We start from the raw sequence: 27806 nt of genomic DNA on the forward strand, positions 1-27806 counted from the left end.
AGTGCAATGATTCACATTAAACAGGCATTTCTCATGGATGATTCTGAGCAGCTGGGTACTGTGCATGAAAGAGATCAGCGTGTTAAATCTACATCTTGTGTGTATTTATTGAGGTAATGTGGCAAAATAATAAAAAAGCAGATAGAAACTTTGGTTCTTCAGCAAAAAATATGGACTTGAAATCCAGAGATGTTTTGCCCAAGCTTTGCAATGCATGTAAATGCAAGACCTGATCTGAGAATAATGTGTTCAGTTTTGGTCACCATTCCACACATTACGTTATAGTTCAGAATGGAGCTACAGGAATGAATCCTGGTCTCAGGGTAGTATTATATAAAGTGATTCAAGTAGCTAAATATATTCTGTCTAGAATAAAGGAGATTGAGAACTGTAGATTGCAAACTAAAAGGGAATACATTTAAGATAAATAAGAAACACTTATACAAAGAGTTGTAGGTGCTGGGAGCAGGCTTCCCACATACTGTACTGTAGGTGGTTGGAGTTCAGAGGCGAGACTCCTTCAGGAAACAGTTGGATGTAAATGTATATTCACTTAGCAAATAAACAAGCAGCCAAGATGGGACAAATTGATTTTTTTTTTCATTTGCATCCTCTGTGTTCTTGTTCAGACCCTTTTCCAGTAACGTTTTTAACTAGGGGAAAAAAAGTACAGCAAAAAAAAATAGTTCACCATTTGCTGCATGTTCTAGCCATCAGCTTTCTCAATCGGTTCCGTCCAGCTGTACAGCTGGTTACCAGCAAGTCAAGTCACACACTTATAGTTACCCAGCGCTGCGGAAACCAGGGTGACCTCCAGTCTGATGAAGCTTAAGACATTTATTTCCCGTTTTGTCCTTTCGGTTTGGGATGAGCTGTGCTCTGATGAGCACGCTGTATATGAACGAGACGAACACTGCCCTCTGCCGTCTCTCCAGATGAGGACAGATTACCCATGTGTCCGCTTACATGGAAACAATGGGATTTGAAAAGGTAAATTCTCTGGGAACTTTGAAACACATTTAATACCTAGAGGATTCTCTGCGCTACCATAGTGAGTACAAGTTTGTGTGTGGGCACAGAATTTAATGGAGCTAAACCAACTGAAAAAAAAAATACTTCGTTTAAACAGGGAAATAGTCCTGTAAGGTAATGAGGCAATTTGTGCAACTTTTTAAAAGCGCAGTAATGGAATTAAGTGCACAACTAGAGGTTGGCAAGTGCTTTAACACTTAAAACAGTCAAAAGGGATTCACTGACTTCACGAGTCCGTCACAAAAACGTTGTGTAACGTGAGACGTCTAGAAGAGATCTTTTCGTAGAGATCGGTCGAGCCCGGACTGAAGAGATCCACACCACTGCCCTATTTACACATATGTAGAATTGGACAGCTTAAACTGAGTACACCAGGGAGAGACAAGGGGGTCTTTGTGTTTGACATTACAACAGACTGGCTCATAAATCATGAAAAACTCAAGTTAAACACGTCAACGCGATTAAAATGTGCCCAGTTGTAAACTGGGATAAACGCTGAAGTGAAAGCTGGATCACTCGGGAAAAAAAAGAAAAGGCAGGAGCGAAGGGCATGTTTTTAGCTCTTATTTGCTCAGCTGCTCTCAAACATCTTAAATAGCCTCATCACTTGCGTCCAGCCATGTTGCAGACTAATGAGGTAATTTAGTGGTTACGCAACAGCTAATAATGACTTCAGTGTATCGCTGTCAGTCATGAATGATCTGTTAGTCGAAATGATACCAAAAGCGTTTATTCAATATCTAAAATCTGTATACTTCGAAGAAATAGAATAGTTCAGGTGGGTAGAGAAGAAGAAGAAGAAAGAAAACACTGTTTTCTTTCTTCTTTTTTTTCAGCATGGAATAAACCTATTACTTGTTCCGAAATAGGATAGTGCCCAGAATATGAAATCAAACGTGTCCGAAATTCAGTCTGCGAAAAATCACATCTTCACGCTCTTGATGTGTTACAGTTTGAGACGGCAAAAAAATAATAAAAAAACAGTGAAAAATAACATGCGTGTAGGGACAGATTTTCTTTGCTCCGCTAGTTGCACTCAACCGCAGCAAAAAAAAAAACAAACCTTGTGAATAACAGTTACGCGTGGGTATACCGCAGGTAAGACAGTTTATATTAAATATCTCCTACGAAGGCAATGCACACGTTAGTTTTAAAGCACCAGTGTAGTAATAATGCATTGCATTGCAAACAACGCTTCAAGACAATTTTGTGCTGGCGGAAAAAAAAAAAAGTGAGTCGAGCCAGCCAGGAGTCGAACCTAGAATCTTCTGATCCGTAGTCAGACGCGTTATCCATTGCGCCACTGGCCCGCTGCTGCAGAGGAGACAACTTCCCTATTCATCGCCAAACTGGTGCGCCCCGCCCCCGTCTCCGTTCGCTCCTGGCAGCACGATCCAATCACAGCCCGCGTCGCTACCAGAAATGACCCAATCAGAACGTCGATCCTCCACCCGGTAAAGTTTCGCCCAATCGTAGCTCGCCCTTTCTACCAGGAATGAGCCAATCGCGTGTCGGAGAGCGGCGCGCTTGTTCCGCCAATCACGCGTCGCTGCGGCTGTTCGAACTCGCGGCGCCAGGGGGTCTTGAGCTCGTTTATCAATTCAATTCAATTCAAGGTGCTTTATTAGCATGACCGATGGGTACAATCAGTGTTGCCAAAGCAAATAAAAACTCTCTTTATTTATGTATATTGTCTCTGCAAACATACTTTTCCTGTGTGCACAGCGCAGGACACGTCTCCCGTGTGCCACAGTTGTATGCGTGGGTCACGGTTAAGCCTGCGCTCTTCTTAAACGGTTCATTTCACCTTCACTGTTGTAACTGGCAAACACGTCAGCCACTCGAGTGTAAAAAAAAAGAAACTGGTTTGAAATGCAAAATGTCTTGAATGCGTCTGAGCAACGGTGTCTTTTGAAAGTAACCAGAACCTTGGACAGCCTTCATGATGTGTTGCTTTAAAGCTCTTAGCCAGGTCACTTTGAAGTAGCAACACTTATTACACAGGCACATGAAGAAGGCTTCGCAGCTGAAACGTTGTGTTCTCTTTCTTCTTCTTTTTTTTCAGCATGGAATAAACCTATTACTTGTTCCTATTTTTAATAATTGTTAATTCACAGCCGAAACGTTGTGTTTTCTTTCTCCCTTTTTTTTCAGTATGGAATAAACCTGTTACTTGTTCCTTTGCAGCCAACGCATGCTGACGCAGCTCCCCACCTGAATTTTTTCATCTTAAACAGAGAAGACTACAAAGGAACCCGGGTCAAGTGTTCAAAAACATTGACAAAGTCAACCTAGTGTATTTCTTCAGACTGAAGAGTGAAACACGAAGCAGGAGACACAAGTGGAAAGTAAATGAAAGTACCGTTAAACCAGAGAACAGGAGTTACATTTGTATTCAAAGGGTTGTGGGGTGTGGAAGAATCTGTCCGGCTACATTATTGACACTGTCGCTCTTCTTTAAAGAAACAGTTGGATGAGCTCCTGGGACCAATTAACTACGAAATACCGACCAGGACAGATGTCCCAGTGACTGCCAGTCATGTGACCTTTCACGTGTTCTCATGTTGGTAAAGAAAAACAACTGGGATTGCTGTTGCTCTTTACGTATTAAGGATTTTTTTTGTTTTTAGTTTTGTGTTGCAATTCACATGAAAACCTGTTCTGGTAAATCTGGCTACATAAGGTGTATACTGTGGTTGAACTTGAACAGCCCATTAAAGACAAGCATGAGGTTTAACATCAAATAGTTGGGATGCAGATGCTATATGCGTTAATTAATACGAATAATTAATCGATTCATGAAATGTTATTTTTAAGTGTCCCGTGAATTAAGTTTAATAAGTACATTCGTGTCGGTTATAATTCTTTTAAGAGTCCACTGAAATTGGCACTAATGTTGTGCATATCTTTTAAACATGTCAAAGAAAATCAGTTACTAATCTATAGTTTTTTTTTTGCTTTAACTCCGTCGTGATTTTCCCGGTATGGAGAATCGAAGTCACACCTTTCGGTTACAAGGCGGAAACGTCAAATGTCAAACGTTTGTATGACGTCATACGTGACGCAGGCAATTCCTGGTAGCTCGACAGCGACTAGCAGGCGATATATGTAAAGGTACATGTTAAATTGAAAGGTTTTGATATTATTTTATATTTTGTTAGATCTGATTTGGATAAAGGATATGTTTTTATTATGAATCTGTTAATTATTTTGGCAAAATATCCATAAATGTAAATGGTCCAATACTGCTCCCTCTATTCATGCTTTTAAAGTTGAATTCCTTTTTCATTTACATTCTATTGGAAATTAAAAGAATCAAAAGGAAAGACATACAATGGACATTTCTAATAAGTATAATTTTTATTCTTTACTAGTGTGAATTACTCTGGCTTTGAAGTGTCTGATTCTGTATATATGTCATTATTCTGTCTCCTTTTTTGTATTTCTGGTGTTTAAATAAAACAATATTTTAAAAAAAGACTAGCAGGCGATACCTTCTCTGACATGACGTAGCCAAAAAAAGTCAATGTTTAAGAATAAAAGTTGGCTACTCTGATGAATACATGAATACACAGTTCAAATAACTTCATAAAGATTACCTTTCGCTAGGCAGGCTGCATAGCTAGGGTTACCAGTCGTGTTCAGTTCTTCGAGTATTTTTTATTCTATTTCATCAAAGTATACTTAATTAAAGCTGTTGAATATTGACATAACCTGAAGATTTTCATTGTTGGGAGTGCAGTGCCTACCGGGATTTATTTATTTTTTGTACTTGTCAGTAAGAACACCGCTTCACCGGCCAAGAGCAAACCTTTATAACTCCCCCCCGCATCACCACTGAAAAGAATCATCAGATGAAATAAATAATTTTTTTAAGGAACGAGCTCGTTTTGCAAACGAAGCGCCGGTCGGCGGCGGGTCGCGGTGTGAAAACGAGCTGGCGGAGCCGCCGGCGCGACGCGACACGTCACCGAGGTCAGAGCGACACCGGAGCAAAGATGGCGGCCGCCTACGAGAGCTTTAAGCTGTGAGTGCATCCTATTTTTACCTTTCCCCCCCAAAGCCTTCGGCGATTCAGTGGACGGGCTGAGTTCATGCTAAGGGGAGCCAGGAGCGGGGTGAAAAACGGGGGCGCTGGGTGCCGTTCCTGCAAGGGCTTGGACCCGGTTTATTTTCCCGAGGAGTGCTTGTCACGGCTATGGAGCTCTTGGCTGTACTTAGTACTCGGAAGTGGCGAGTCGCTCAGATGATCGGACGGACTGAGCTGGACTGAGCTCTGCGAGCGGTGAAAATAAGCGAGGTCACAGGGCTGTGGTGCATGTGTCCGATGCCGCGTCGGCTTAGTAACAGACCCGTTTTTGTGTGCAGAGGAAAAGCTTGCAACTCGGGATGATTATGTCGGGGATTGCCGTATGCCGGGATGCTTTTAATAAAAATAAAAAAAAATCATCCCACCCAAGCCATGCAGAACTCCGCTTTAGATTTCTGTAGGTAAGGGATCGCTAGCGACGACACAGATCTAATTCCCCTCGTTTACAGTGACGATTTCTACTCCACTGCCGGTATAATTTCATTGACTCCTTCAGCAACCCAGCAGTCAGAGCAGGAAGTCCGGTGTTCTGTAGTTAAACCGGGCAAATCGTATTTAAAGGTGGAAGCGTCTGGACTGATGGTAGTGAAATTATGTTTGGGATGATGGGTATTGCCGTGAACACGTAATTAAGAACTGCTGTATCCGTTTGAAATAAACGAAAGAATAACCTGCAGTATGTACAATTTCATGAGAAAGACTGAGTGTACCTTTTGCAAAATGTCAGCAATACCATTCAGACTGTGTATGGTAAGATCATGCTTGAAAGACAGGTAGACAAGAAAAAGTGGTTACCAAAGTGACTACTGGTGTCTGTCCTGGCTTGGGTAGTTGAAAGAAGTTGCTTTCTTGTAAATATGGAATCCCACACCATGTTGGGTTCCAGTGTATTTCTATTTCTTATCCAGCAGCGCAGTGCACGTTTAATTTTAAAAAACAAACTACATATAAGAAGAATTTCAGTTTTTTTCAGCTTTCACCCACATGAGATCTGATGTCCTGTTACGTCTTCAATAAAAGAACAGAACTCTGCAAATACAGGCCCGCAAACAAAAGAACACGACTGCATATTTGGAGGTGATTAGTGCAGTGCCACCGGGATCCGTTACCCAGCCCTGTTGTTGAAGCCGATCCTTGATTTCTTTCGGGGAAACAGCTGGAGGAGATCCTCCGATCGGTTACCCACTGACTACCCAACGGGCCAGACAGCCTCCTCTCGCTTGTAAAGTTTTAGAGTTACAAACGCTGCGAATCTCAGTAGTGCAGTAGCTGTTGGGTAGAATCATGGTGGTGGGTCATGGGTTCGATCCTGGACTGGTGAACCCTCTGGGTGGAGTTTGCATGGCCTGCCTGTGCGTGTCTGGTAAAACGTGGGGAACTACTGTAGGTGCGTGTAACTCATGGTGAGGAAGAGTGTGTGAGCCTCGGCAGCCTCAGCCCGGATTGAGCTGTATCTCCTGCTGTCTTCCTCCACCGCTCCTGCTCTGTCTGAATGTGGCTGCTGTCCATCCCTTGGAAACCTGCCGCTCCTGCTGGAGTCACAAAGCCGAGGAGACGTGTGCGTAGTGCCGGCGCGCCCTGCCCTGCGGGGGTGAGCCCGTGAGGTATCTCCGTGAGGAGATAAGAGACCCTAATATATACTTTAAAAGCAGTCTTGTGCCAAAAACCATCTGTACCCAGTGCCAGATAAGATTGCTTGCTGTTTTTGTAGCTTTGACTTCCAGTAAGCCATTGGCTACATTCCATGTTCTTTAAAGTAGGTGTTTAGGGAGAGTGATTGATTTTCAGGGTGTGGTCCAGTAGGTGCTGGACGAGGCACACCCAAGCAAGTTACCGGTGTATTGGAAACAGATTTTGTAAGTGCACACATATGAGTCCTGCTTCTAGGTTTGAAAGTACAGTACTTAAAATAGCTCCTCATAGGCGCCGTAGCTGTATGGAAAACTTGTTTTCAGGTTTCGGAGAGTATTCTAGATTGCTCAGATTGACTGTGGGCTGCCCCTTGCATGTAAATATTGTAAGTCAAGCGAGGCAGAAGCAGTAGGCTTCACTACATTTAGCAAGCAAGAGTGTCTCGGGATTACTGACTTTTGCTTTCAAAGCTGAGGAAAAGGCTCTGTAGGCTGCCAGTGTCTTCAGCCTGCGGGTATACCATTGCAACGTATTGTAAACAGGGGTGGGGGATTCACAAAATACAAATCGATTCACTTTTTTTAGCCTTTTAAATTTAAGGGCTCGCTTATTAACCGAAAATATGCTGTCTGTCCACTCAGTGCATTCAAGACTTCACATCCTGATTGTTTAGATGTTGCCTGAGGACCAGTGGATGTTAATGTCTCGCCCACCATTATATAAGTTTATAATAGGACTGGTTTGCTTTACACATTTTGCTTTAAAGGCAGTCTTTACTGCATTAAGGTTCCTCAGTGATACATTGGTGTCTCATTATTAATTTCCTGTACTTTCCTGTTTTCGCTCATACATTATTTTCTCAACTTCCTGTTAGCTTGGCTGTTCCACAATGTGCTGTGTACTGGGCTCTTGTCGGCTGAGCACTCAACAAACTCAGCTCTCATCACTGCTTCCCTAACCTGACAGACAAGAGTCAGGACTGATCCAGCTTGTTCCTAGGCTGTGTTGCAGGTCTCTGAACCTGTCATCACAGACAGGGCCACTCATGTTTATCGTAGGCTTGCAATCCCATGAAAATCGATGTGCATATTGCCATTTTGTGATTTATCTTTTCCTGGAGCGCATCAGTTGTGAAACTTATGTCTCGTCCGCTTATGTAAGGAGCTCGCACAGCAGGGCTCTTCTGCAAAGGAGCCAGTAATATTTAAGCTTTTGTGCTATAGTGTGTAACATAAACCCAAGAAGAGCATTAACCAGCAAAGGCCGGATTCCTGTATGAGTCCCTTATGAATAGTTTGCATCCTGCCTAACCTGTGTCAGCAAGAAATCTGAAAGAGTAGCAGAACGCGTTGTGTAAGCAGGTTTATGGAATGTGCATCCTATTGTTTTGCACGATATTCCAGTATACTGAGTCCTGATAAACATGCTGATTAATAATTCTTCCTTTTGTGATGAAGAAGTCATCCTTAAAAGTCTTCCAAATGGGGCTCCGTGTACTAGGAGTTATGAGCAGAGAAAGCAAAAAACACAATAAACCTTCTGAAAGAATTGAATTTATTCAATTTGCTCTGGTCAGAAAAGTGTTTTATATTGTGTGTCACAACATGAGATGGTAAGACCGGGACAGCTACAGTATATATTTGTGCCCTTTCTAATAATTTCACACTTGTCTCCTCATCAGGCCAAGGCTGAGATAATGAGGAGTGAAGTGTTTTTCAGCAGACAGGTTCTCCCTAAAGGAGCTGCAGTACAGATTTTCCATCTGTTGCCCTAGAGTCCAATAACCCATATTTAGATTAGTCTGTAACCTCACGTCAGGAGTTTATCATCTTGGCACCAGCCATCAGCCTAAAAACTAAGACATAACTCGAAATACCTTGGCCTACATGTGGCAGATTCGAATTAAACTGATAAGGATGATTTAAAATGCTGTACAAATGAACTTTTTCTATTCAATAAGTGTGTCACACATTTTCAGGTAGTGAAGATTTTGAAGTTCTGCTTCAGTAAGACAGGTTTAATCAGTCCAGGCATAATGTGTTCACACAACGGGTTCCACGAGTCGAGAAGCAGTGTTTTTATATTGCCAGCAGGTAGAGTATCTAATGGAAACCCAGTGAGCTGGAGTTCAGGATGAAAGATGTCCAAAGATAGCAAGCCACAATCCAGCAGTGTGGATGCTTTGGAAGATGTTTTATGTCAGTTACCAAAGTTTGTTTTGGAAAATACATTGCATTTTATAAACATGGAAAAAAAGATTCAGGGCATTCATAATTCAATAAGGGCTTTGCATTTCATATTGTCATTTAATAGAGGAAATGTGTATTTACTCCAGATTTGTGTTCCAGGCTATTGTAATAGTACTCTACAGTGCAGAGTATTGTACAGTGTAGAGTAGTCTACAGTGTGTTCTTTGTTGTACTTTAAAATTGTATCTGGGAGGTGAAAGCTTACTGCTTCCCCTTGGTTCAGACATTAAACATCACAGTCCCCTTGTTTATAGCTAAATGCTTTGCTCTGTCTGTAAGGTTTGGCCTACTACACTATAGCCCTGCAAGCCCCGGTTCATCTTTTCAGCTCACAGCACTCTACTGTACAGTGCAGCGCAGCAGAGTGAGAGTACAGCAGCCTCCTAGCTGGTGCTGCAGGAATGCTAGCAGCTTCTTCACATTTACACCCAGCTGTGTTTCTGGCTTTTAAGAGGTAGCGACTCGTCTTGTAGGCCTGATAATCTTGGTACAGCTGAGCAGATCTGACAGCAGACCTAAAAAAATGCAGGTGTGGCGCGTATTAGTAACGCTTTAGTACTAGAGGATGATGTCTGGGACTGAAAAATGTCACATGTACAGACAGAGTGCTGTTTGAAGATGAGAAGAATCAGTCAGCTTGTGGCCTTCGATGTAAATGAAAGTGCTGTGAAAAGAAACCTGATTTTTAGGCTTAATATATTTAAACTGAGCAAGCATGTCACTCTCTTTCACAGGCACACAACACCCGAGAAGTTCTACATAGAAGCTTGTGATGACGGCGCCAACGATGTCCTCGCTATCGACCGGGTCTCCACAGAAATGACCCTCACAGGTAAAGAGCTGGAGACCCCACAGCCTGAGGGGGACATGTCTCTCATTCTGCCTCTGAAAGGACAGGAAGAGATTTGCCTTGTTTTCATTAATATGTTTGGGCAGTTTTTCATTTTATCAATATTTTACCCTGTCAGGACATAGGACATACCACAATGATATTTAAATATTCAAATTATATACTCAAAGCTGAAGTACTTTTTGTTATATCGAAGGAATTTGTTCTGCTAAGTTTAAAAAAAGTTTTTTTTTTAAATACATCATATGCTGGACCTCTTTTTTTGTGCTAGAGAACTGTTTTTCAGGTAGCGTTTTATGCAAAAACTGAGTTATTTGCTAGCAGATGAGAAAATGTCATCTCTGCATGCCAAACTATAAATGGAGCTGCAGAGCATGACGTAGTGTATCACGAACATCCTGAGAAGACAGAAGTGGAGAAGGCAGTTCTGAGATCAATGCGTTTAGTGTCTCGGCCAATTTGCATAAAATTGGTTACTTTCCAGAACTGTTCCTTAAAGAGCTAAATCTGCAATCCCTGTGATATAAACTCTGTTTGTTTTATGCTGCTCTTGGTGTGTGAGAGCACATGTTGATGTGGTTTCTGGATTAAAAGGCCTTGTGTTCAGCATGCTGAAAGCTTATCTTCTCCGGGAGTGTGACTGGTGTCTTGTTTCCTCAGTGAAGAAAGACGTTCCTCCTTCAGCGGTTACCAGACCAATATTTGGCGTCATGGGAACAGTACGCCTGGTTGCAGGTGGGTTGGTGATACTGGATTGTCAAGGCATGTTCTTGTATTCAGTGCAAGAAAAAAGATATAGGAATTAGAAAGTGAGGTTAGATCTGTACGTACACTCCTGCATAATTAGAAACTCAGTTTCACTGTGGGGTTTCTGTTTACACTGTGACGAGAGTGATGAAGTCATTGTAAGTCACCCTGGATGTTTGTAAGTAAATTATTACTAATATGGTAAGTGAAAGAGGGATCAGGTGGCCAGCAATCCAGAAGATGCTTCTGTGGATGCAGCATGTTCACTGTGGTTTGGTAGTTTATTGCTTTTGAGTTTTTTTGTGCACTGTGCTCTGGTCACAGATGTGTGCTCTTTGTAGGTTAGACACTATAGAAGAACCAGTGTACAATAATCCATATATATATAATAGACTAGATGGGCTTTATTGACATATCTTAATAAAAAATTCTGCTACACTAATTCTTAGGAGGTACTACCCAAGTGAAAAATAGATGCTGTATATTCTAATACATCTGATGCATTTGCTTAGTGCAGGTCTTCACAAGGATCACAAAAAATAAAACAATTGTTTCAGTGGAAATACTCAGGAATTGGGAAAAACCACAGGACAGCAGGAAAAAGCAAATGACCAATAATAAAGGATGTAAAGACAGAAATATGGTCAACAAAAGCCAGGATGTTCACTTGGGAACATATTATCTCCTGTGAGATTTAAAACAAACAAAAACCCCATAGTACTTTGGTATTTGTACGTGTTAAATCTCGGATGGTGTGATTCACTGGGAGATAAGCAGACGTTAAGCACCGTTTCAGCTATTTGTGCTTTAGCTGGAACACGTTTGTTCAGAGTCGTAATAAGGATTTTCGCTGCAAGTGGGTCACAAATGTAATCCAATGCAGAATCCTGGCGTTCAAAAGAGAAAAATCATACGCTGAGTATTCAAGCCAGAGCTATTTTTTGGTCAGTAGTCATAATGCACTTTCACACATGAGGTGCTGGCCTGAAATGTTAAGCCTGCAACTGCTTCTTCTGTAGAAGTAGGAAATAACAGGCTAATATTCTACTTCATCTGGTGAAAGAGAATTGTTTTGTTCTCCTAGAGCTAAATAATGATAATGTTCAGTGAACTTTATTTTTCCCCCCCGCAGGCATGTATCTTATTGTTATCACCAGGAAGAGAAAAGTTGGAGACTTATTTGGTCATGCTATCTGGAAGGCAGCAGAATTTGATGTGATATCTTACAAAAAGACGGTGTTGCATTTGACAGACAATCAGGTAATGTTACAGGTTTTTATCCGCATGTGGTTTGTGTTTATCACACTGAAGACTTTAAAGCTTTTTTCTTACCATGTGTTTTTATGAGGGAGTGAAGGATACACTGTACATATTCCTCATACATACATATTTTGGGGGTTTAAAGCCCATTTTTGTTATAAGTGTAGAAAAGTTTTAAGGTCTTTCAAGAGGTATGAAAGCTTTGGGACATTTGTCTGCATTCGTTACCCTTTGTGTGAATAAGTATTCCTTTGTAACAGCATCCAGAAGAGGGGAGACATGGGAGACTGAAATAGAAAACGCTTGATACAACCTCAAATAAAACTGCTGACAGCCACAGGTTTTTTGTTTTTAGTTGCCGTAGAGAGGTGAAGATGCAGGAGGCTGACCCAGTGTGTAGTCTTTGGTTGCTCGGTGTAGACTCCAGACCGAGCAGGAAGAAGCGCTAGGCGAGCGAGTGACCTGAGCAGGCTGTTGAGGTCTTCCCTGTCACGAGACTGGACTTGATGTGTTGGAAGCGTGGTGGAGAGGAGGGGGCAGAACAGCATGATTGCTGAAAAGGCTTTACAGACTTTACAGGACGAGCCAGGTCCCCGCATCAAGAAGCGATGTAATCAGTCTTATTGGTAGCTGGTTTTCGGTTTGTCTGTGGTGCATGTCTTTCATATAACCGGCTACCTGTCTTCTCGGCGTGCATGTGGTTGTCCGACCTATGATGTGTTGGATCTCCTCGATTAACCACAATATAGGAAATCAGTATTTGCTCAAATAAACCCGTCTCTAATAATGTTTAAATAAGCTAGTGAGAGTCTGGCCTTCAATACTGACCGGAACAAGGACAGGTTTGAGGAAGAGGAGGAGGGAGGTGATGTTCTTTATTTCTCTTTCTTGCTTCTGCTTATGCTGTGGTTCATCACTGTTGAAGGTGTATTCTTCAATAGTAATATGAGGGACTTAGTCATTCGCAGTGAAGGTAATTATCCTGAGTAGATCGTCAGAAACGCCCTTTGATCATTTGAGTTAATTTTCCCCTTCATCCCCTCAAGACAGTCCTCTCTGTTCTTAGCTTTCTGAACTCAGATCTTGCTTGGTAAGGAAATGCATCTAAACTTTGCTGTCCCCAGGGTTAAGACAATATTGATTGACCTCATGCGCATTTAGTTCACATTGCATTTAAAAGGGGGAATTTTAACTTTTTCAACTGGATAAAGTAATTGTTAGAGTAGTTTTTTTTAGATTTAAAAGCATTTCTCTTTTTCATAATAAAAACTTCAAACCCACTTCTAACAAGTTGGTTAAACCCTGCAAACCTACCCTCCAAAACTGAAATGTTATACTTTTTCATGAGCATGAGTATTGTTCTTCTTACCAGATGCAAGACAACAAGACCTTCTTATCGATGATCAACAATGTCCTGAGCACAGATGGGTTCTACTTTGCCACCAACTATGACCTGACCCACTCCCTACAGCGCCTGTCCAACACCAGTCCCGAGTTCCAGGAAATGAGCCTGCTGGAAAGGGTAACGGAGTTTTCCTGGGTCTCCGCAGGCTTAACTTTTTGTAGGACTGATGTAAATACTGATTAAAACAATAAAACAGTCTTCTGAATGCGAGTTAAATTTGAACACTTAAAGTCTTTCTTCAAAAATATAGCCTTTTAAGTAGTAATATACACTTATTTTCATTTAGAAAAACATTTAAATGTCTTGTAAAGTATAGAATGTCGATAGTGAGAGAGCTAAAAGTATTGCAGTATGAGGTTAATGAAGTTACAGGCTTAGAAGGGAATTTGATGGTCAGTAGCCATAGATCACTACATACTTAAACTTTTCCATCTCTGTTCATGAATCAATGACTCAATCATGCATTAACCGGTGTAAATTAAAAATAAGATTTTGGTAACGGATATTATTTCTTCTTCGTCTTTATAAAAACACTTAGCCATATGTGATTCCTGTCCTTTTTCTGAAAATAATTGCAACATCTGGAAAAAAAATAATGTTGATGGGTTTTTATCTTTTCATCAAAAAAACATGTTGGCACTGTCAATGTAAGAGAAAAGTTCTGAAATGAAAATATCTTTAATATATACTGCACATTTAGTCTTTTGAAAAAGTTTAAATGTCATGTTTATAAAGCTTTGTGTTTAACAATAACGACAGAAGAGAAATAAGCCTGGGCACTGCAGACCAGCGCTCTCGTTCATAATAAATGAGGCATTCTGGTTCAGATTACAGTGTGAAGTTCTTGGCAATGAATTAGTTACATAGGAACTGTCTTTTCCATGTCATGCAAAACCAGAAGGGCTTGTAGCAATTTAAGAAACAAATATCCCAATGATATCTAGGTTCAGGATGACGCCTATAATGGAAGACCAGTTATACTGTAGCACGTTTTATTGACAATTCAAATATTTTCATGTTTTGGTTATGAGTCCTAAACATTCACAAATTTGTGTTTAGTTATACATTTTCTTCAGTCCACCGCTTAATTGGAACAACCTAACAACACCAGCTCCTGAGCAAGCTTTGTATGGAGTCACCAAAAATAAACAAATAGCCAAATAGTGATTCAACAGGCTAATACTGTAAAGTAAAACATTTTGTTTTTCCCTATTGTACAGTACCTACTAATTGTGCCTAGACTGTATGTACAGTCTCCAGTTATCTTTTTTTCTAGGGATGTTTAGCACATGTCCTCATTTGCTTTTTCTGGTGCCTGTTGCAGTGACTTTGTGCATCTGTTTGTTAAAAATTTACTTACGAACCCAGGAGTAAACATGTGCCCTTATAATTCTCTCCTCCTTTCCCAAATAACGGTGAAGGGCAGGGAGCTGGACAGACAGTATGTTTGTGTCTTGACATATGGTGCTGTTTCTGGTGTTTGCAGGCAGACCAGAGGTTTGTCTGGAACGGGTATCTCCTGAGAGAATTCACAGCACAACCTGAGGTAAGTGTAGGGGTTGGGCGGGGTTTTAATCATTCAAAAAAAGGTGTGCTTTCTTGGGTCTTCATCTTTAAACGTTACATTTATTTTGCACCTATCAAGGTCAAATGCACAAGAGCCAGGAATTCGTTTTTTACAGTTGCAAAAACCAGATGTCACAAATACTGGGCTCTATTATTTCGTTGCCAGCAGAGCAAATATTTGGTGTGAAATCGAATGAGTGCAGTGGAGAGGGGAGCAAAGAAACTGCACAGGTCCTCAGTGGTGCTGTGCTGACTTGTGAAACGTGTTCCGCCTGACCCCTTCCACAGTATTTCCCCTTCTGGCATTATTTCCACATTTCTTCTTAAAAATTGGGAAATAACCCAAGAACGACTTTGAGCGCTTGAAAGTTCAGTTGTTATTGGGCCATTCAGGTACCAGTAAGTGGATTTCACAGAGAAAATGCAGTATATGAAAGCACCTATCCTGCATGAATTCTGAACGCATTTCTGCGTATAGAGGATGTGAGTATAGTCGGTTTCAATCATAATAAAATATACTAAAAACAACAGGCATTTTGGCAGATGTGCGATTAACACGGAGCCATTTCTTTTAACCTCTGGATTTGTGTCAGACGTGTCAGTAAAGTCAGGATTTCAGTATTTCTCCTGAATGGGACTGGGACTAGATCAGTCTTTTTCCTTCCCCTCAGTTGATTAATTCACACTTAGCCCAATTAGGGCTCTCGCAGCAATTCAGTTGACGGGAGGTTCATTAGTGTGCTTTTCTTTCATCTGTCCCACAGCTTCACAAGTTCGCCTTTCCAGTACTACATGGATGTATCCTTTCCTGGCACACGTTAGTCTTGCTCATCATCATATGATTTAATGTATGGGAAAAGCTGTGTATCAGAGAATTGGTTAGCAATGTGTTGAACACGTTTGGACATGCAGACTTCTATCCTGTTAGACATTACTTTAATACGAATGTGTCTGACATCTAGATCAAACAGCCTTCTATGCAAAAGCAGTTTTTGTGAGCAATGGCCTTGGAGCTTGAAAGAAGCTTTTAAAAAAAAACAAAACGCTGTATTCATGCCTTTCAAATAGAGCTTTCTAATTGTCTAAGTCTGCCAAGTGTTGCCGTACAGTGATTATTAATACATGTGTAAAGCTTCTTTTAATGGATTAGCTTTTTCACATGCTTTCCCTTGAGTTTGAGTAAGATTGCAAAGTCTGTATTAACTTCGGATCTCGGAGAACTAGATCCAGTTATTGTTACTATACTATGTTTTTGTCTAATTCCGAATTGTACTTCCTTTAATTATTTTATTGTTGGTGCTGTTTAATTAAGTCAGGAATCTGTGTTTTTGCCTGCTACAACACTCATTAATGTTAAAAGATAGCTGGGGAGTATACATTGTGGAAACTGAGGGGTTTAGTGTTTATAAGGGGCCACTAGTGAGAATTGCATTGTAGCACATTTGTGTTTTTATGCCCATAAGTAGTATCCGTAATGGTGTTTTAAAAGAATCGGATTGGTCTTACCTGTATTTCAAGTGTTATTGCTTAGTCAGGTAGGGAGAAGGCCTGAATAATTTTATATGGCATTAAGCTACTTTCTCAGCAAACAATCTGGTTGTAGAAGAAGAAGAATCTGGAGCTGCATTTTGCCTTTTTAGACACTATCTGGTAGCAGAGGCTAAGGCAAATTTTGGACTGTAAAAATAAAAACATTTGAACGAGGTGCTTTGTCAGTATCCAGGTTTCAAATTAACAAGCAGAGGTTAATTCCACACTGAGAGGCAGAAAAAAAGAAATAAAAACGCCATTTCAGCAGTAGAGTCTTCTTCAGGCATGTTGCAGAATGAGAGAGACTGCAGGAATAGGAGACTGAGAGACGTGTAAAGAGAACTTAAGAGAGTGTGAATTTGTTTGTGTCCGAAGAAATGGAAATCACAAACTCCAAGGAAAGCGTGAAAGGCCAAAGTCATGAAAATACAAAAGTGCTAATCGCCTACACTGTGTCACTGACAGACGCCAACGCGTCGCAAAGACATTAGTATATGTGGAAGGTCACACTAGTAATAAGGTCTACGTGAAGGCAGTCGCACCTTAAAGCTGTCCTTTATAATGTTCTCTGCAGCGTCCTTGCCCAGCACTGATTAGGAAAATCGAATTTTTGGGTTTTGAGACAAAGTAGACTGCTAGATTGGCTTTTCAGTGGTCTGAAAAATTGCGTACAAGCGAATTCTCCCATTTGCCGAGAACTGAAATCATTGCACTAACTCCTGGAAGACTGGTCGCACGCTATGACCCTGAACCCCAGCCCCCAGTCATCGCTATGAAGTCCGGCTGCATCAACGGCAAGATCTTCGACTGGGTCATCATCTCCAGGAGGAGCTGTTTCCGCGCGGGCGTGCGGTACTACGTGAGAGGTGAGAGCTCCCTCTGCCCGCCTGGTCCGTCACACTGTCCTCGTCTGACTTCCTTTCTCTTGCGCGGCCTGTCCCTTGTCCTCCCCGCAAGGGGTCTGCAGTCCCACGAGGGGTTTACTCACCTCAAAACCATCCAAGTGATCTTAGATTTAAGAGTACAAGCTACCTTTCTATGATAGTTACAATATTTCTTGCATGGCTTTGCAGACTTGAACTGAAACTGACATGCGCCCCGTTTTCTAACAGGACACCCCTGTTTACTTGCGAAAAACAAATCCGCAAGAATACCCTTGATTCCTTGCTTACAATATGGTGACACCTTTAGGTCCGGCATCTTGATCAGGCTTAAATAATTCCCGTAATGTATTTGTGACACAGAGTGGTCTTGTCTTTCTAGGTATTGACTCTGAAGGGCATGCTGCTAACTTTGTGGAAACGGAACAGATTGTACAGTACAGTGGGGGTAAAGCTTCGTTTGTGCAGGTGAGCTGAAAGACGAGGGTTAAGTTCAACATACCAGCCATAGACGGAGAATAACCTTCATCTGCAGTGATTTGCTATCATTGCCACAGGTGCTGTGTGATGTGCTTCTGTATGAATTGCCATAAACATGGATTACATGTCGATGTCCATATGTGCCAAATATCTTATAAGGGATTTGCGGATGTCCAGCGTTATTCGTGGCTGTTTATCTCTTATGTTTCTGCTTATTGAATCACTGAAGTTCTACTGAGAATTTTAAAGCATCATATATAAGTTTATGATGTCTTGCTGTACAATGATTTCGATTCTGGCGCAGTGGCCGTCACACTGGCCCCTCCCCATGTGGGCGTGTCATGTGCAGTGACCCTCCCCCATGTGGGTGTATCCAAAGCAGGGCCCCTCCCCCGTGGGTGTGCCTTCATTCAGAAATAAAGGCAAGCAAGTTGAGGAGGGGCTGTTTGCTGAAGTTACTGAAAACAGTATCCTTGAAGTAAGGTATTTTTGACGCTCAGGACAAACAAACTTTGCATTTGTGAGCAAACAACTCAATTAAGTCAAAAATTAGCACTGGGGATTTAGAGATGTTTGGGGAAAACAATGAGAGCCTTAATTTTTTTTAAGGTAATGTTACATTACAGTTTTTGCAACCCCTTACTTTTCAGACTCGCGGATCCATGCCGTTCTTCTGGTCTCAAAGACCAAACCTCAGATATAAACCAAAGCCACAGATAAGCAAAACAGTGAATCACGTAAGTTATTCCCATCATTACTTACGGCTTTAAATTCACTGTCTAGCATATCAGTCTGTTCCTGAAAACACCACAGACGTATCTGTGGAATCTGTATTTAGGACCAGGGGCAATTTTACCAGAAAACGTCTTATTATTGTTTTTAAACCACCATTTAAAGTTGAAACCGCTGCTTTTCTGAATGTAGAAAGGATGAGAGAGTCCAGTCAGTTTTACACGTACCTGAACTCTTACATACGCAAATATACTCATCTGAAGACTCTGACAACCTTTATACTCATTCTGTGACATATCACGGTTAAAGCAGGAGTGAATATATTAAGGCATTTTGTAACAATAAATGAAATTTAATATACACCTGTTCTGGAAAATATACAGTATGTAGTGTTTTCTTAATAATACTTTGTGCATTTAATGTTGCATGAAATTTTCTTTGTAGTCTGATGGTTTCCAGAGGCATTTTGACTCGCAGATTATCATCTACGGAAAGCAAGTGATTTTAAACCTGGTACGTCTTTCCCCCCCGTCACGTTTCCATTTCCGAAGGGAGGAGTTTGTAGCATGCACATTGAAGAGAAAATCGAACCCGTTTTCGTTCCAGGTCAACCAGAAGGGCTCTGAGAAACCCTTAGAGCAGGCTTTTGCCAAGATGGTGTCGAGCCTGGGCAATGGCATGGTGAAGTAAGTGTGGCTCAGTTACAATCGCAAATGGATCATTCCGTTGCTCGAAAACTAATGATTATTAGAAATCCATTGATGAGAAGCTGCCATTCTCCTGTTGAATACTCGGAATCTCAGGTGCGTGGCCGTCTCAGGCGGTGTTCCCTGGCCTGTGCCCGCACAAATCTCAAGTTGTGCGCATTTTTTCCCCGAGTGACAAAAACGTGCGCGCACTAAATTGAGTGTATGTAAAAGTGTAAACCTGAAATTATTTTTTGTTAATATAGTCGTTCTCATAGAAGCATAGAGATCCAAAAGACCGGGACAGCGACTCAGCGTGCCCAGTCATAGAGACTGAGTGTGGAGCGAGCAGGAGCAGTGAGGTTCGAGACTGCGAGGGCGGAGATATCGATTATCGAGTAGAAATAACACTGCACACAGCCAAATCGAGCCTCTCGCATCTAGTCCCATTTGGTCAGTTTAGCATTTTTCAGTTGACAACCATGTTTGTTTTATTATGATCATATTTTGGGGGGAATTCATATATTTTTAATTAATTAATTACATTTCCTATGTGCGCTGATTTCATAACCTGTGCGTGCGCACACATGCGCACAGCTTAGAGGGGACACTGGTCTCAGGCCTAGGTCAGGAGTGTTCTGGGTTTGAGACGGTCAGCGCTGTGACCTGTGATTTCAGCATGAACACAAGCTGTGTGTCTCCCTCCCCGGCTCAGATACATCGCGTTTGACTTCCATAAGGAGTGCAGTCGCATGAGGTGGGACCGGCTGCAGACCCTAGTGGACAAGGTGGCGGAGATGCAGGATGAGTTTGGGTATGCTGTTCTGTTTGTTTGGTTTTTAAGTCTGAAGTCTCGTTTATATTTGATGTGGTACCTAAAGTAGCAGGCTTTCCTTTGCTAATGTCCCTTGTAACGGGATGTAAAAAGTTTTGCGTGTAAGCTCCACATAGCGTATAGAACTTCGATCTACCACATTCTGTTAAGGAAGCTGTCTTTTATTTTTTTTTTACTCCAGAAAAACAGTAATAACAAAAGAGCAGCTTTTACTTCTGCATTTGGTGTTGCGTTCTTTACACAGGGCAGCTCATCCTTGAGTGCACTGGAATAGATGCACAAATGGGTGACGGACGGTGTTTTATTGACATCGCGACCATTCGAATGCCATTTTGAGCCATTTGTAGATCTTTGTCGTTGGTGTCATGCCGTGATCTGATTGATGAGGGGCGTACAAGTCCCTGATGGGCCAAAAGCTCAGGATCAGGAGTGCAAGTGATCAGTAAGAGCTGACTAGTGGTGCTCGACGAGCTCTGTGACTTCAGGCATTGCGAGGCCTTCGGGCTTGAGGCTGCAGGGTGGCACCCTGAGCGGCCGTGCCCGGCTGTGGGCTCTCCCCGCAGGTACTTCCTGGTGGACGCGGAGGGGAAGGTGCTGCAGCAGCAGGAGGGCACGTTCCGCAGCAACTGCATGGACTGCCTGGACCGCACCAACGTCATCCAGAGCCTGCTGGCGCGGCGCTCCCTTCAGTCCCAGCTCCAGGCAAGCAGCGGGCAGGGGGGGCAGGGGGGCAGCGATGAGGTGCTGACAGAAGCTCTCCATGTTCGTCCGGAGCGGAGTTACAGCCCTGCTGTAGCTGCGCTGGTTGCCTCAGGTGCTAGCTGGCAAACTAGCGGCTGGAGCTTTTCAGTTCTCTGAGCGGCTCCTGACATGTCTCGCCTGCTCCCATCATGCCTTGTTGGCTCACGCAAACTGCAGCCTGTGAAATAAAAGCGTTTCGTTTCTATTAGGGTCGTGTACATTCAGTTGCATCCGAAAAGTACAGTTTAACGTGAACTGTAAAGCCTGGCTGTTTTTTTAAATTCTAAAAGAAATGAATTGGCTACTTTAGCCACCTGAGCCTGTGGTTAGATTTAGGATAGTTTTTTTTTCTTTTTTGTCTCAGTTCCAAGCATGTCTCAATGTTGTGAAGGGCAATCATGAATTTGCACTTCATTTGCATAACTTGCAAAGCTTTCTTTTACTGTCTTGCATAAGTGCTGTCCAACTGTGGATTTTCATCCACTCTGATCCTGTCCTGAGAGGGTGGCATGTCCGTCTTTCTGAAGGCATGACTGCTGTTGTAGGCTCGGAGTTTTGTTTTTGAACTCTGTGTTATTTAATCGTGTGACATAAACTATTTTACAGTCCTCTCCTTTCAGCCACAGTGGGAGGGCAGCTCATTTTTACACGCAGATGGCACTGTTTCAGTGATGCACGTTGAAAAATAATTGCTGTTTTACATGAATTTATGATGTAATAACAACATTGTAAGGTTGTCAGACTTTAAATCGCTTGGTCTCCGTTGTATTGTTGATCGCATCAACTTCTGTTGCCTTTTCCAGAGGCTGGGTGTCCTCCATGTTGGACAGAGGATTGAAGAACAAGCAGATTTTGAGAAGATCTACAAGAACGGTGAGCGATGTCAGGTCACGAGCTCTACCAAGACCCCTGTTTGTTTTTTTTACTGCATCATTTAAACGGTTGTCACCTGTTCTTTTGCCAGCGTGGGCAGACAACGCCAATGCTTGCGCCAAGCAGTACGCAGGAACAGGGGCCTTAAAGACGGATTTCACAAGGTAATACTCTAACACTCCGAACATCTTACATTCCCCCGGCTTCTCATTCGGAAAGATTCCGCTTGTTCACCAGCCTATTGACCTTCACACCTTATAACGGTTTATTTTTTTCTGGCAAAGTAGAAAAGCAGGAGTTTTTTTTTTTTAGTTAATTTTTAGCATCTTAAAATCTGTAATTGAAATCAGCGTTGCAGTACCGGGTCATCTTGTCCACTTTAACGAGTCTTGATAGATCGGTCCCAATTGAGACTCCCTCGGGCTTATCTGTGTTTGGATTGGAATATTTTTCACTAGCCCCACAGCCCAAGCCTTTTTGTGCTGGCTGTGAAGGAACAGTGGATTTCAGTGGCAGAGAAGGTCAAGTGTTAGGCCAGCGTTCAGACCGAAAGGGCCCAGCAAACTCGACCAAACCGTTTTCACCCCAAGCAGAAACTGAAGCTCACGTTCACAGCCCACATGAGGACAGGCTTGTTTCCTGTGGTCTGAAAGCCTCCCGTCTGCCTGCCAATACCATGAATCACACCTCCCCTCTTGGCCAAATCCGGGAAAAAAAAAGGAGAGTGGTGTGGACGAGGCTGACGCATTCTTCACGTGTCTGTTCAGGACTGGCAAGCGGACCCAGTGGGGCCTGGTGCTGGACGGCTGGAACTCCATGATCAGATACTACAAGAACAACTTCTCGGACGGGTTCAGACAAGTAAGCTCCCATCTCCTTTAGCCCACTAGCATGTCAGTCCAGGCTTAACCGAGTGCATAATGGCGTACATCATGATACCTGCCATAACCCCTTCCCGCAAATTCCGTCTCCAGGACTCCATAGATCTCTTCCTTGGGAATTATGCAGTGGATGAAGCAGACGCTTTAACTCCTCTGCACGTACAGAAAGACTGGAAGTTCCTGACTGTGAGTTTATCCACAATACTGGAGGGAATGTCTGCTTAGATAGGTGGTTTAACAAGCTGTACGCTGCCTGAGGTGGAGTAGTTTTATGAAACAATGTCTTTTTTGCACGTTCTGTGCTGCCAAGCACGCCTAAAAACTGCTGGAGCCTGTAGCTTCTTGCTGTCATGTCCAGGAAATGTGTTTGTGCTTCACCTAGCAAACACTTTGTGTTATTATCCCCTGTCAAGTATAAATTTTTTTATACATTTCTTCTTCTTTTCAGTTGCCTATCATTATGGTAGTTGCGTTCTCCATGTGCATCATTTGTCTCCTAATGGCAGGTAAGCATTCAGTATCCGTTTACTAAATAGCCCCTTGTTTTAAAATGAATACCCATTGAGATCACTGCTCTAACAAATACAAAGATACTGCTCTTCTGAAGCTGTTAGAAATACATACCGTATGTTTTTTTAAGAGTGAAAGAAAAAAAAGAGGCCAGTAACATTTGGCCAGGCCTTTGTATTACAACGGGCTTACATTATTACATTATTGAAAGTACATTATTAGTCTGAGCTGTCTCAGCTAACCTTCAGAGCACTTCGGTGTGCGGATTCTGATCAGCAAGGGCAGCTGAGACATTGCAGTTCTGTCGTGCGTGATCTTCTCACCTGCTGCGCTCTTTCGCCTGTGTGCTTGCAGGTGACACCTGGACGGAGACCCTGGCTTATGTGCTGTTCTGGGGCACAGCCAGCTTCGGGACCGCAGCCATCATTCTCTTCAACGGCAAGGAGTTCGTCGATGCCCCGAAGCTCGTCCAGAAGGAGAAGATGGACTGAATGTGTGCGTGTGGAAAGCAGATCGGTTACCGCGATTCCTCCCTGCAGGCCTGGAGTTTGTACTGACCTGCTCTCCACACCATGGCAGGAGGCTATCCTCATAAGCGTTGGGTTTTTTTTCTTTCGTTTTATTTTTACCATCAAGAAACAGTTTCTGTCTTTGGGTGTTTTAGGGGGTGTGGGGATCTAAAAGAAGCGTCATACATCCGGAAAACAAAACCCCTCCTCAGTGTCTGACACCGTCCGAGATTTAAATAACCGCTCCGTTTTGCTGTTCACCCACGTGCAGCATCTTCTACAGGTGATGTTCAGATTCCAGCAGATTGTACCGCAGCACTTATTCTCCTCTTGCAATTCCCACACTTCTTACACAGAGCAGAATTTGCAGTCTTGGTTGGCTTTTGCGCCAAACAAGGTGTATAACAGGGCCATAGTCAATTCCAGGTTTTTTTTCCAGATTCACTCTTTCAGATTCAAATCAATTCCCAATTCCAATTTCTTTTTCACAATCCCTGAACAGGAACTGGGAATGGACCTTAACCCAGATCTACAAAGAAGTGTTAGCATCGAGAACACTATATTCCATCCTTTAATGGGATCTTTATATGGTCTCAGCATTCAGTATATGCATTGTCGCTGGTTTAACACCCTTTTTAATTAACATACTGACGGAAGACATTTGTAGTGTCCCGGTAGAAATTACATGAATACTTTGATAAAGTGCAGTTTTCCTTGTCTGTATGTAATTACTTTGTTTTAACTAAATTAATTACTTTGAAGAGGATATACCAAAAAGCCTTATTGACAAAAAATAATTGCATGATTGTCCAAAATAATAAAGGAAAGGAAACCAGAATGAAATCAAGGTGAAAGAAGGAATACATTTTCCCTTTTCACCATCTTATACCTTATAATCTTCCAGTAAAACAGTCCTTTTACATTTGAGCTCCTGTGTGGGGGAAAATCCCAAACTCCTGAGAGTTGTGAGGTTTCACAGGTGTCTCTGAACATTGCCTGAACATTTTTGTTCTTTGCACAGTCACTTTGTAGGAGATTATTTTTGTAAGTTCTTTAACAAGAAGTAAAGTTCCTAGGAGTAACACAAAATACAGAAGAATAACATTTGCTGCTAGAACCTTTGAGACAATAATCATCATACCTCAAAACTGGGTATGAATTTAAGTTGTAGAAAATTAACATTGCCAGATTTAAGATCATATAAAGTTCCCATCGGACCAAATCATTTTAACCATGTAAAGTGCCACATTAGTGTGGCTGGTCTGTCTGCTTTTGCAAATGTTCTGTTTGATTGCTGGACTTAACACCACTGGGTTGGGTTTTGACTGGTTGCATTGTCATTGTGTTTTGTCTTGTTGTATTGTGCTCTCAGCTCTGCAGTTAATCAGATTTCAGCTTGAATGTCTGCCTTACAAGCTGTTGAACAATGGGGAAAGTGTTGATAGACCTATGGTATATATTAATAATGTAAATTATAATGTTTCTTTCTGATAAGTGGGCTTCAGGATGGTCTTAACAAATCAGAGAATGTATAATTGGTTAACATGCCTTGTATGTGTTTTTCCACTTTTAATTTAGTGGTCCAAACCATAAAATATTAACAGTGTTAACACATTCATTATACTGTATGTACTTTTTTCCCCAGGTCAGCTTTTTCTTAATAGTACCTTAGCAATTTAAATAGGAAATCACAGACTTGAGATATCAAGTTGTTTTAACCTTTGGTGCAAATAACCTACAACTTACTTTTACTCTTTTTTGCATGGAAATTCTTCATTTTTAAAAAAAAGCATTTTAACATGATGCAGATACTTTCAATAGAAAAACAAAAGAGTTGTGGGGATTTGTGTTTTAGGTGGACAGAGGTACAGATCCACCCGTAGGTTAAAAGAATACCAGCCTGCTCCCCCTCAAGTTTGTTTTCAGTGCGATCTTTGTCTACATATACAAATGACTTTCAGATCTTTTTTTTTTTATTGTGTAAAATATTTCCTTGTAATTATGTATTGGACAGTTTCCTTGCACTTCATACACAGTACACATCTCTGTATACAAAGCTATATTTGAAAATGACTTGCTCCAGTGTGGTTGAGGTAGACTTAATTTAGAGAAAGAAAACAATATTAAAACTCATGTTGTATTGCAATGACTGCTACAAAACATGTCAATTCATCTGGATCAAATGCTTTACTGCCCTTAAAGGGAACATTGCTGTTTATACTGTAGAATATGACTCCTGAGTTGTTGTACAGCTCTTTGTGCAGATGTAGTGGATATTGGTAAAATCATTTCTGATCATTCTTTTATGTCCTTTTAGTGGATGATATGCTCACCATTCTGTATATTTACCTTGGTAATAATGTGAGAGATGGATTAGGGATATTATATTTCACTTTGTCTCATTAGATTTAGTTGATTTCTAAATATTGACACTTGGTTAGTGTTTTACAGGGAGGGCTGTCTTTAACTTTGCAATAAAGTCATTAATAGATCAACATCTGTTTCATTTCCTATTTCAGTCATTGCTGTTTTATTAGTGCTTTTCCTGTAATGAACTTGAGAAACCATTCCATTATTCAGATGTAAGACAAAAACATTTTCATATAAATGAAGAATAAGGATTTCATTTCAATAATGACAAACCTGGTATATTATTAGCGTTCATATTTTACAAACCCCTGTTCTTCCTCTTGCGGTTACATGTCATGGACAGAGTTATATAGTTATAAAATACAGTAGAAGTCAGGGATGAAAATGGGAGTAGTCTTTTAAAGGTAATTTTTGATTAAACTAAGTGCAAAGGTCACCTATCTTTAATGAAATAATGGTTTAATTGTAACTTCAACACTGCAAGTTAAAATTAAAATGTTTTGTACATCCAAACCTATTTGGGAAGATGTTCTAGTTTCAATCCACAAGTCTGAGCAGTCGGTACATGTACAGTGCACCGATATTGAGACTAGCTTTACAGACTAGAGCCTCTATCTATAGCTTTGCATTTGTAGTTCAGTGTTGTTCTGCACATGCCCAGTTTGGAGACGGTGCACAGTTGTATCGCTGACGGACTGTATGCTTTCTGCCTTGTTTTAAAGAAATGGAACTGCCACAGCTTTAATTCCATTGTCATAGAATGAATGCATGATCATTGCAGGAACTTTCGTCCAAAGTGAATAAATTCTCAAATTATGTCAGGTTAACATGGTTATGGCAAGAGATTTGCATGGATGTGCCCAGGTTACTTGATGTGCAGGAAATTCATCTGTTTGTTTGGAATTTACAGTTGTATCTTGTATCTAAATTTAAGTAGAAACTTTTAATGACGGCTATAACCCTGGCCATATCACCATGCATGTGACACGATTTAATCCAAATGCTACATCATTGACTATACATTGTATATTTATTGCATGCTTGCTGCTTTTTCTTTCTTGACAGATCAAGTACCATGCTTTTCACACATCTATATGCCTGTCTGCTTTGATCTAATATCTTTTGAGAGTGGATAAGATAATATAATGACCATTACCTAATTACTGAAGTATTTTATTACCATTTGCTTTGGCTGAGTACAAAAGAGTCAAGATAGCTCTAGCCATCATGATAGAATGGATCCTATTATGTCTGCTGTGCATAAATACTAAGAAGCCAGTTCTCTTCCTAATGTATTCAAGGTAAGGGGTAGAGAAAAAATATTTCCAGTGTGTTCAAAATTGTAATGATTTTTAAAAATGTTTTGTTGTGGCTGTCTGCAATACCAAAATATCGTTTTCTCACTTCTGTCATTCCATGTTTTAAGTGGTATGTTTTATTTGACAGAATTAATAAATTCTCATGAAAAACAGACATTTGTAGTCATTTACTTCTGATTTGTCTTCTGTGTGTGCCCAAAACCTGGCTTCTTTTTGTTTTGTAAGCGATTCAGCCGTGACAAGCTCGTTATAAGGAATCATCACATCTAAAACAAATAGAGCAAGTTTAATGTGGTCGTTTCAAAACTGCACAGGAAAAAAAGTCCCAATTTCTCATTATAGTCCTTAATAACTGCAGAGAATAATAACTGCATGGTTGTGCCATTTCGCCCCATCTTGATGGAACAGACGTTAAGCTGCAACAGAAAATAAATGTATTCTACATGGTAAAACTGATAAACATTTGACAACTGATATATGGCAATAAGGTATTTTTAAAGTTTCCAGTCACAGAGGAAGGGTTAGGCAAATATTTATGCTTTTATAGCTGCTGGCGTGGAAGCACATCACCTGAAAGTTATGGGCGCTGTTACCCCTTGGCACCGTGTTTCAACCAGCATAGACGAGT

General features: G+C 41.3%; 1 protein-coding gene and 1 non-coding gene across 2 annotated transcripts; one reads left to right on the top strand and one right to left on the bottom strand.

Annotated features, from left to right (window-relative positions):
* Nucleotides 1-2269: 2269 nt before the first annotated feature.
* On the bottom strand, nt 2270-2342 carry trnar-acg (transfer RNA arginine (anticodon ACG)). Its single transcript has one exon. It is a non-coding gene; the product is annotated as a tRNA-Arg (tRNA).
* A 2614-nt stretch (nt 2343-4956) lies between these two features.
* On the top strand, nt 4957-27332 carry sacm1lb (SAC1 like phosphatidylinositide phosphatase b). The gene is made up of 20 exons (XM_006635538.3): nt 4957-5059; nt 9738-9835; nt 10514-10588; nt 11733-11860; nt 13233-13382; nt 14752-14811; nt 15596-15629; nt 17126-17227; nt 17625-17710; nt 18373-18459; nt 18899-18967; nt 19061-19140; nt 19856-19954; nt 20539-20677; nt 21520-21589; nt 21681-21753; nt 22357-22450; nt 22564-22656; nt 22919-22976; nt 23335-27332. The coding sequence occupies exons 1-20, from the start codon at nt 5031-5033 to the stop codon at nt 23469-23471; spliced, it is 1761 nt and encodes a 586-aa protein (XP_006635601.1). The 5' UTR covers nt 4957-5030; the 3' UTR covers nt 23472-27332.
* The last annotated feature ends 474 nt before the right edge of the window (nt 27333-27806 follow it).

This window comes from Lepisosteus oculatus, chromosome 10 (assembly GCF_040954835.1).
Source record: "Lepisosteus oculatus isolate fLepOcu1 chromosome 10, fLepOcu1.hap2, whole genome shotgun sequence".
NCBI lineage: Eukaryota > Metazoa > Chordata > Actinopteri > Semionotiformes > Lepisosteidae > Lepisosteus > Lepisosteus oculatus.

Bases quoted from the DNA above. Each gene is read 5' to 3' on its own strand.
- sacm1lb (XM_006635538.3), top strand. From the start codon at position 5,031: ATGGCGGCCGCCTACGAGAGCTTTAAGCT. The intron at 19,141-19,855 runs GTAAGTGTGGCT...TCCCCGGCTCAG, and splicing joins CTGGGCAATGGCATGGTGAA to ATACATCGCGTTTGACTTCC. The intron at 20,678-21,519 runs GCAAGCAGCGGG...TGCCTTTTCCAG, and splicing joins CCCTTCAGTCCCAGCTCCAG to AGGCTGGGTGTCCTCCATGT.